Raw genomic sequence first — 9,924 nt, 5'->3', positions numbered from 1 at the left:
CGATCCTCGACTTCGGCGATGTCATCTACAAAATGGCTTCCAACACTCTACTCAGCAAACTGGATGCAGTCTATCACAGTGCCATCCGTTTTGTCACTAAAGCACCTTATACCACCCACCACTGCGACTTGTATGCTCTAGTCGGCTGGCCCTCGCTACATATTCGTCGCCAGACCCACTGGCTCCAGGTCATCTACAAGTCTACGCTAGGTAAAGCTCCGCCTTATCTCAGCTCACTGGTCACGATGGCAACACCCATCCGTAGCACGCGCTCCAGCAGGTGTATCTCACTGATCATCCCTAAAGCCAACACCTCATTTGGCCGCCTTTCGTTCCAGTACTCTGCTGCCTGTGACTGGAACGAATTGCAAAAATCACTGAAGTTGGAGACTTTTATCTCCCTCACCAACTTCAAACATCAGCTATCTGAGCAGCTAACCGATCGCTGCAGCTGTACATAGTCTATTGGTAAATAGCCCACCCTTTTCACCTACCTCATCCCCATACTGTTTTTATTTATTTACTTTTCTGCTCTTCTGCACACCAATATCTCTACCTGTACATGACCATCTGTTCTTTTATCACTCCAGTGTTAATCTGCAAAATTGTAATTATTTGCCTACCTCCTCATGCCTTTTGCACACATTGTATATAGACCCCCCCCTTTGTTTTCTACTGTGTTATTGACTTGTTAATTGTTTACTCCATGTGTAACTCTTTGTTGTATGCTCACACTGCTATGCTTTATCTTGGCCAGGTCGCAGTTGCAAATGAGAACTTGTTCTCAACTAGCCTACCTGGTTAAATAAAGGTTAAATAAATAAAAAATAAATAAATAAAATAAAGAGGCTGGACGGTGCATTCCTATATCATGTAAATTCACATACCCAGGCAATATTACTGAATACGTACGAAGAGTCTGGTTCAAAGGAGATGCACTTACACCTGTATTTGAAAAAGATGCAGAGGTGTGCAGTGTTTGGCAGTTCCTGAGAGGTCCTGAAAGGTCTTGCAGCTTTTTCCTCGAAGACCAACAAGAAGGAGAAAACGAGTATAGATTCAAGTTAACATGGGGAGATGATCAAATGTATGTTTTTCCTGAGAGGGTACGAGTCTCAGTGTCTGGTACGTAAGAAACTATGTCAACAATATACTACTTTCATTCTCTTAAATCACACTACAGATTATAATGAGTATTACTGTATTGGTCTTTGCCTGATGAAAATATCACCTTATGTGTCCAAGTGAGAATAAATGTAGCCTACACACTCTGAATTCTAATAATGTTAAATTGCAGCATATTTTGTCACTGATTCAGAACCTCCAAATGATAATAATCGTGTTCTTCACATCACAGCATAATCTGAATTAAAATGCTTGAAAAATGAATGGTCAAAGTGATCAAACTTTGCCAAATTCTGTTTAGCTCTAACCCAGAAGAAGCCCACTGTGGAGACACCCCCTCTCACAGAGGGAGAGAAGGCCACACTGACCTGCAAAGTATATTCACTCAAACTAAATGACCTCTGCCCGCAAAGACTAGAAGAAGATTTTGTTGGAATAGTCTGGAGAGGGACAGAGAACTTAGGCATGTATTTTGGGATAATGGAGCCATCAACAGCAGAAAATACATTCAGTGTGAATATGTTGTCTTTCACTCCTAAATCCGAACATCACAACATCAACCTCACATGTGTGGGCATCTACAAGAAGGCCAACATTACTGTGGAGAAAACGGTGACTTTAACAGTAAAATGTACATTCACCTTTCAGAGCATTCCCTCATTATCAAAATACATTACAGTACTTACTCTTCAAGTCTCTGTTAGGTAAACAAGTATTTATTTGTCTTCCCTAGACCGTCCCAAGTTCCTGAATGGCTCGGTGTGTGTGGTCCAGGCAGAGGTCCTGACCTGTGTGTGTGTCAGTCAGGGGGTTCCCTTACCAGTGATTGCTTGGCCAATGTTAGGGGTCTATATTAGTTACAGTGTCATCGTCTCCAGGAGTGCCCAAACCGTGAACAGCACCATCACCATGTCTGCCTCAGAATACAAGAACAGCAGCGTGGAGTGTGTCAGCAGAAATGTAATTGGCCAGATCGAGATGGAATTCCCCATACTACACCAAGCTGAAGGGAGCCTGACACGTAAGTTCTTCAGTTGAACATTCTATGTATGTATAGGACTAGTGTTACATTTTACAATTTGAGTGAAGATGAACCACCAATTCATTTCTGTTCAAATTCAGCTCAAATCACACTGACAAAGACGATGACATTTTCATCATGCAAAAGTTGTGTCAAGTGCAAAATTCACCATTCATCTCATTATAATGTGGCAGTGTGATTTAATTTTGAACTTTTCTTCAACAATGTTTGTAATAAATAGGCGACTACTCATTATATGCTGTTTATACTCAGTTTATGCAGAGTTGAAAAAACTATAGTTTCATGATCACCTCTTTATAAAGCACATTGTTTAATGGTTCGGGCTAGCCCTTTTGTTCCAGTGAAGGGAAATCTTAACCCTACAGCATACAATGACATTCTAGACGATTCTGTGCTTCCAAATTTGTTGCAAGTTTGGGGAAGGCCCTTTCCTGTTTCAGCATGACAATGCCCCAGTGCACAAAGGCGAAGTCCAAACAGAAATTATTTGTTGAGATCGGTATGGAAGAACTTGACTGGCCTGCACTGAGCCCTGACCTCAACCCCATCGAACATCTTTGGGATGAATTGGAACACCGATTGCGAACCAAGCCTAATCACCCAACATCAGTGCTCGACCTCACTAATGGTCTTGTGGCTGAATGGAAGTATGTCCCCGCAGCAATGTTCCAACATGTAGTGAAAAGCCTTCCCAGAAATGGAGGCTGTTGTGGAGGCTATCATAGCAGCAAATGGGGGACCAACTCCATATTAAAGCCCATGATTTTGGAATGAGATGTTTGACGAGCAGGTGTCCACTTACTTCTGGTAATGTAGTGTATGTCAGATACCACATTTCCATCCACAATTTTTATGATAGTAAAGTCATACCGGATTTTAAAAAAGTATGACATCTGTGATGGAAACAGGAAGTTTCGATACAATTTTATAAATGCAGACAGATCATTTGTTCGTTCGACATGGTGGGATATCTATGCGAGAAATGGCAGTGGAAACGCCTTTATGCGCAAATATTGAAATAACCACCATAATATCGAAGTATAAAGTTGGACTCAAGCAATGATATGGTGTGTGGTCCTCCACTACGATTCAGGAAACCATGCAGTTTATTAGGCTACATATGAAATCAATGATGAACTTCACAGGGTGGTGCATGGTTATCCTGATGCTACTTTGAAATAAATATCGAGGGTCTTTTTCTAATGACATGATCGTTGCTTGACTGCCTTTTGACGAAGAGCAATATTCTCGCTCCTATCCATGATAATTTCATCATGTAGACTAGCCAACCAGCACAGCCTTCCCGCACTGTTTATGTGAGCTGTTAGTGTTTATGCATGTGCCAAAATCAGATTAGGCACATTTGCTATTTACCGCAACTGTTTTTTTTTATAAAACTATCGCTAAAGTTATTAGGTAAATGACAACTTAAGTGAAAAACAACATTTTGTGTGGACTGCGTCATCACACACTGATTATATCTGAAACAAGTTCGTTTGCACATTTGATTCTGCATGAAAATCTGTCGCCAATTGGATGGAAACCTAACTAGTGGGGTAAAGAGTAAAAAGTAGAATAGTGTTGGATCAATTAAACAAAGTGTTTTTGTACCAATGAATTTGTATCACTTCCCATAGATATCCCTGGGTCAGAGAAGAGGGATGTTGCAGTCTTTCCCTGGATAATCGTTGGCTTGTCCCTCAGCCTTAATGTGGCCCTCCTTGTCTATCTGACCAGCGCTTGTAAATGGTAAGAAAACATTACAATCCCACAGTTTCATACATGAGGACATACGACATAAATTCAGGTGGCATAAAATGCTTATCATTGTTATACTGAGCTTTTTTTTATAAAAAAGTTAAGCAAGGTACGACTGTCTGAGCAAGATAAATTCAGCGTTGGAAAATGTACCCAAATCTCATACTTGAGTAAAAGTAAAGATACCTTCATAGAAAATGACTCAAGTAAAGTACTACTTGAGTAAAAGTCTAAAAGTATTTGGTTTTAAATATACTTAAGTGTCAAAAGTAAAAGCCCTCTCGAGTGGCGCAGTGGTCTAAGGCACTGCATCGCAGTATTAGTTGTGCCACTAGAGATTCTGCGTTCAAGAGCAGGCTCTGGCACAGCTGGCTGTGACCGGGAGACCCATGGGGCGGCGCACAACTGGGCCAGCGTCGCCTGGGTTAGGGCTTTGGCCGGCTGGGATGTCCTTGTCCCAACACGCACTAGTGATTCCTTTGGTGGACCAGGTGCAGTGCACGCTGACACAGTAGCCAGGTGTACGGTGTTTCCTCTGACACATTGGTGCGGCTGGCTTCCGGGTTAAGTTGGCATTCTGTCAAGAAGCAGTGCAGCTTGTTTGGGTTATGTTTTGGAGGATGCACGGTTCTTGACCTTCACCTGAGTCTGTACTTTTGGATAGCACAATTGGATAGCACATAAAAGGGTTCAAAAATATATATTTAAAGTACAAACACATCTAAAATTCATTATATTAAGCAAACCAGGCCGCACAATTGTCTTGTTTTCTTTATTTACGGATAGCCAGGGTCACACTCCAACACTCAGACATAATTTACAAACAAAGCATTTGTGTTTTAGTGAGTCCGCCAGATCAGTGGCAGTAGGGATGACCAGAGATGTTCTCTTGATAAGTGTGCGAATTTGACAATTTTCTGTCCTGCTAAGCATTCAAAATGTAACTAGTCCTTTTGGGGGTCAGGGAAAATGTATGGAGTAAAAGTACATAATTTCCTTTAGGAATGTAGTGAAGTAAAAGTAAAAGTCGTCAAAAATATGAACACTAAAGTAAAGTACAGATACCCCCAAAAAGTAGTACTTTAAAGTATTTTTTACTTCAGTGCTCTAGACCACTGGGTAAATTATAATCCAGGAAAGCTTTTTAGCTCTGTTTGGCTAACTGAAAGTTGCAACTAGAGAATGCCTAACCTCTCTAACCGACTAGCGGAGAGTTGACAGTTCTAATGCCTGGTCCGATGGGAAAAGTCTGGTGGAAAGTCAACTAGCAACCGGAGGGTTGCTGGTATCAAATCCTTGATGCCATTGCCTGCGGTTGTGTCCTTGAAAATCGCCACAAAACAACAGCTCCCCAAACAACAGCCCCCGTACAGTTCCAGCTAAGCAGACTAACGTTATATAGCTAATTAATTTGCTAGCTATCATGCAGTAGGCGTATATTAATAATGATATATTTAATATAAGTACACATGCACTCGTAATTGACTGTAGTGCATATACAGTAAAGCACCCACAAGCTACCGATGGCTGAAAACACAATCATCGCGGGACGAACGAGTGACAAATTTCCGGCCAAGGGTGGTCCATTTAAAAATCCTCCCTTCATCCCTCGCCCCTTTCCCTGCAAGTGTATACTCGTCAGACGTCATAATACGTCATTAGAAGTGTCCACTTAATTTGAAGGCTGAGAGGATAGGATTTGTCTTTTAAGTGTTCGGACTACAGGCCATATCCCCTCAGCCCTCCAATTACACTTACAGGGCAAGGGGCGAGGAAGGAAGGAATTATTCTTAAAAACTTCTTGATGCACCCATCCCGTTCGCGGAATCATTTTCGTCAGCATCTGCTGAATTTCAGAGCTCCAAATTCAAATTAAATTACTAAAAATATTAAATGTTCATGAAATGACAAGTGCAATATAGCAAAACACAGCGTAGCTTGGTGTTAATCCACCTGGCGTGTCAGTTTTCAATAAAGCTTTTTGGCGAAAGCATACCAAGCGTTTATGTAAGGACATCTCTCTCAGTAGACAAAATATTACAAACAGCTAGCAGCCAAGGTCACAAAAGTCAGAAAAGCAATAAATGAAATCGCTTACCTTTGATGATCTTCGGATGTTTGCACTCACGAGACTCCCAGTTACACAATAAATGTTCCTTTTGTTCCATAAAGATTATCTTTATATCCAAAATACCTCCATTTGGTTGGCGCGTTATGTTCAGAAATCCACAGGCTCGAGCAGTCACAACATCGCAGATGAAAATTCCAAATAGTATCTGTAATGTTCGTAGAAACATGTCAAAGTTTTTTATAATCAATCCTCAGGTTGTTTTTACAATATATAATCGATCATATATCAACCGGGACTGTAGCTTCTTCAATAGGAGAGAGAGAGAAAATGGCTGCTCCAAGCTGTTGCGCATGCAAAACGCTGCTGGCACCCAGCCATCCCCTTACGCGATGTGATCTTTCTAGCTCATTTTCCAAAATAAAAGCCTGAAACTATGTCTAAACACTGTTCACACCATGGGGAAGCCATAGGGAAAGGAATCTGGTTGATATCCCTGTTTTCTATCCTAATCTGACAATTATATGCACATTCTAGATTCTTGGCCTGAGAAATAGGCAGTTTCATTTGGGTATGTTTTTCATCCAAACATCAAAATACTGCCCCCTACACTCAAGAGGTTTAAATGGACCGCCCTAGCCCGTAAATTCGTCACTCGTTCATTCCAAGATCACTGCCACCGGTAGCTTGTGGGTGCTTTATATACACAACTGTCAATTATGATTGCACATGTACTTACATTAACTATATAATCATTAATATACACCTACTGTACTAAGCTAGCAAATTAATTAGCTACCTTACATTAGCCTGCGTAGTTACTTCTGAAGAAGGAAACATTTTTCTTTCTGCAATTTCCAAAAGCTAACCAAACAAAAACATGATTACTTTTATGAGACGTGTTTGTTCATTAGTAGCACAATTTCTAACTTATTTACATGACTTTTTACTTACACTTGTATGTTGACTCCATATTGATGTTGAGGTTCTAAGTTTTGGCTGACTTTTCTTATCGGATGTACAATCATTGCGAATTGAGTTATGGGGCGTTTCAGGCTCCGAAGTCAACATAATTGTACACTCGCAAACTCCATTAAAAACGAGGGCTGAGGGGCTTACGTTGCAAACTTCCCTTGGCTAATCATTTGGACCGATGACAAATATGGCCGCAGGGGCTGAGGGTTTAGGGGCCGAGGGCTATCTATCTCCCTTGAGTTTGAAACGCAACCCACCTCTCCAACATGTTTATGTATGTGTGTCTTTCGGAGGGGTTGGGTTAAAAGAGGAAGTCAAATTTCAGTTGGACCTTGTGTGCAACTGACCATTAAAGTGATCTTAATCTTAAATAACATGTTGCAACATATTGTACAGTAGATGTTTCCTTTATGTTATTATTTTCAGTTCTGCACAAATTGACCCTAAAATCATCTCAGAGAACAATGTTTTTGTGACTTAAATAGCAAAAAGGGTGGACAGAAGAGAGCTAAAGAAGAAGATAGTACCTACATCTCATTGGACAAGGCAGACGTGTCTCCTGAATATGACATCATCTCCCCGAATCCACATTGATCCTCTGCTTGTGATAAACTTCTACATTATTTTAGCGTTTGGTTCTGAGGCTTGATTTTGCTCTTTTATTTCAATTTCAATTATTTTCTATGGCTATACTTTCTGTTGTTGTTGCTTGAGCCCTGAAAACATTTTGATGTGAATGAATTCAACCTATTTTCTGAATAATGTCTCAGGATTTATGCACAAAAAAATAACTAAATTGTAAGTTTTTCTGTAAAAGCACATACGGAAGCTACAAGTTCGTGATATCTTTCTCATGTTCAACTATGTTAATCAAAATGGTATGCAGATAATCAAGGTACCACAGTATGGAACGCCGTTTGGGTCTTTCCGTGTCAAAAAAGATACACATCAAATAACACTATTTGACACATTGAATAAGCTTTTAATTTGACAAATAACACAGTTTAATTGTAGAATGTTGTGTTGGACCGCAACTTCTGGGCTAGCAGCTAGCTTTAGCTTGGTCCCTAGCTAGAGGTAGCCACTTGTTGTTCGCCTGTTGACATTGAACTTCAGTTCATGACAAGAAATAGCTAGCCAGCTCCTAAACCCTGTTGCCCAAAGTTAATGGGTTATGTGTTGTGAAGCTAGCCACAATAAGGATTAGGCACAATAGTGGAATTTGCCATTTGACTTCAAAATAAAAGTTCCTCTTTGAAAGTGATGCAGAAGGTAAAAATTGGTGGAATCATGCCATATTTAGATTAGATGATGTTAAACAAGGTTGGAATGTGAAGCAATGAAATGGGGTATCAGTCTACTCGGTGACACCCACAGAACACAACTGTGAAGAGTTTACGCAAATATTAGCGTTGTAGCTCTTATTGCGGGACTGTGACTGTGTGAAATCGCCTCCCCAGTCAGCCTATTTTGTGTATTGACATTCATATTGTACTGTACAGCTTTACCTAGGGATTGGGGATTAATGAAATAGGGTATCAGTCTACTCAATACCCAATATATTTTTTCCCAATGTCCTCCTCAGAGTCCTCCTTATCAGACTCCAAAACATCCACGCGGTATTGTTTTTCCTCTGGAATAGTGTTCAATACACATAGCTTGACAATAAATGTGTCTCAGTTCAGTTGTTTCAGAGTCCAGCAATAAGAGCTACAGTATGACGATAATGTTCTCTGGGTGTCCTGAGTAGACTGAGACCCCATGTAATTGATCCACAATATATAGGTAAAGCTGTACTGTGAAATAACTTTTTTTTAAAGTTTTCATTCACCTTTATTTAACCAGGTAGGCCAGTTGAGAACAAGTTCTCATTTACAACTGCGACCTGGCCAAGATAAAGCAAAGCAGTGCGACAAAAACAACAACACATAAACAAACACACAGTCAATAACACAAAAGAAAGGAAAATAGAAAAAGTTATGTACAGTGTGTGCAAATGTAAAAATAATTATACAAATATATATGAAATATATATGAAGAAAACTGATATATACAAGGGACGGGACAAGACAATCAAAACAGACACCCCCACTGCTACGCCACCTTGGTTTAGTATGCCCCCAATGCAATTCTATAGTATAATCCATCCAGTGTGATTTCAACAGATTTTTGTCAAACTAACAAATTATTGTCATTTGTTGATTTTATATAACAACATTCCAACCCCGTTTGGCATCATCTATTCAATTATGGCATAATTGTACTATTTGTATTCATTTGCATCACTGTCAACGACATACTTTTATTCTGAAGGCTAACCGCAAAGTCCACTATTGTGGCTAATCCTTATTGTGGCTAGCTTCACATAGATGGGCCCGACCACCATTAATCAAATAAGAACTGTCTTATAAATGAGGGTTATTTTAGATGATGACGCCTAGCTATATAGTTAGCTAGCTACTATAGCTACTAAAAACAGATTATGTCGTTTTTCTATGTTTTTGGGGAAGAACATTGTTTGCATCCATAGCTAGCTAGCTTTTTTTATGACCAGCACTGCAGGTGCGCGAGACAACTTTACCAGCATCTTTTATATTATTTTTTAAAATGTTTTTTAAAATTCATAATACAAAAATCAACTTACTTTGCTACTTTGCTACATGTCTAACAAAACAAAACACCGTTTTTTTTCACAGAGAATGCAGATATCATCAATATCATCAAATTTGGACATCATATAATTACATGGATATATCTTATGTACAATTTTGAAGTGCACTTCCTTAACTTTGTTTGGTATACAGTATTTATAAGGCCTTAACCATGCATTTTTCCAAACAATGTCAGGAATTAGCATGTTCCAGAAAAACCTTCCTCTCGGTGTAAGTTGGTTTTGTGAATGAAGAATTTGTCTTATATATTTATTACAACATGATCTCTCAAGAAAGCCCACGCC

The 9,924-nt window shown here is 39.7% G+C and overlaps 1 protein-coding gene across 1 annotated transcript; it reads left to right on the top strand.

Moving 5' to 3' along the window:
• Positions 1-827: 827 nt before the first annotated feature.
• On the top strand, positions 828-8,117 carry LOC109887574 (uncharacterized). Its single transcript, XM_020478917.2, has 4 exons — positions 828-1,756; positions 1,859-2,146; positions 3,805-3,916; positions 7,454-8,117. Exons 1-4 carry the CDS (start codon positions 1,591-1,593, stop codon positions 7,560-7,562), a joined length of 675 nt encoding a protein of 224 aa, XP_020334506.1. The 5' UTR covers positions 828-1,590; the 3' UTR covers positions 7,563-8,117.
• The last annotated feature ends 1,807 nt before the right edge of the window (positions 8,118-9,924 follow it).

The sequence above is a fragment of the Oncorhynchus kisutch genome, linkage group LG2 (assembly GCF_002021735.2).
Source record: "Oncorhynchus kisutch isolate 150728-3 linkage group LG2, Okis_V2, whole genome shotgun sequence".
Classification (NCBI taxonomy): domain Eukaryota; kingdom Metazoa; phylum Chordata; class Actinopteri; order Salmoniformes; family Salmonidae; genus Oncorhynchus; species Oncorhynchus kisutch.
Note: the sequence above shows the minus strand (reverse complement) of the source record. Positions and strands in the feature narration are given on the sequence as shown.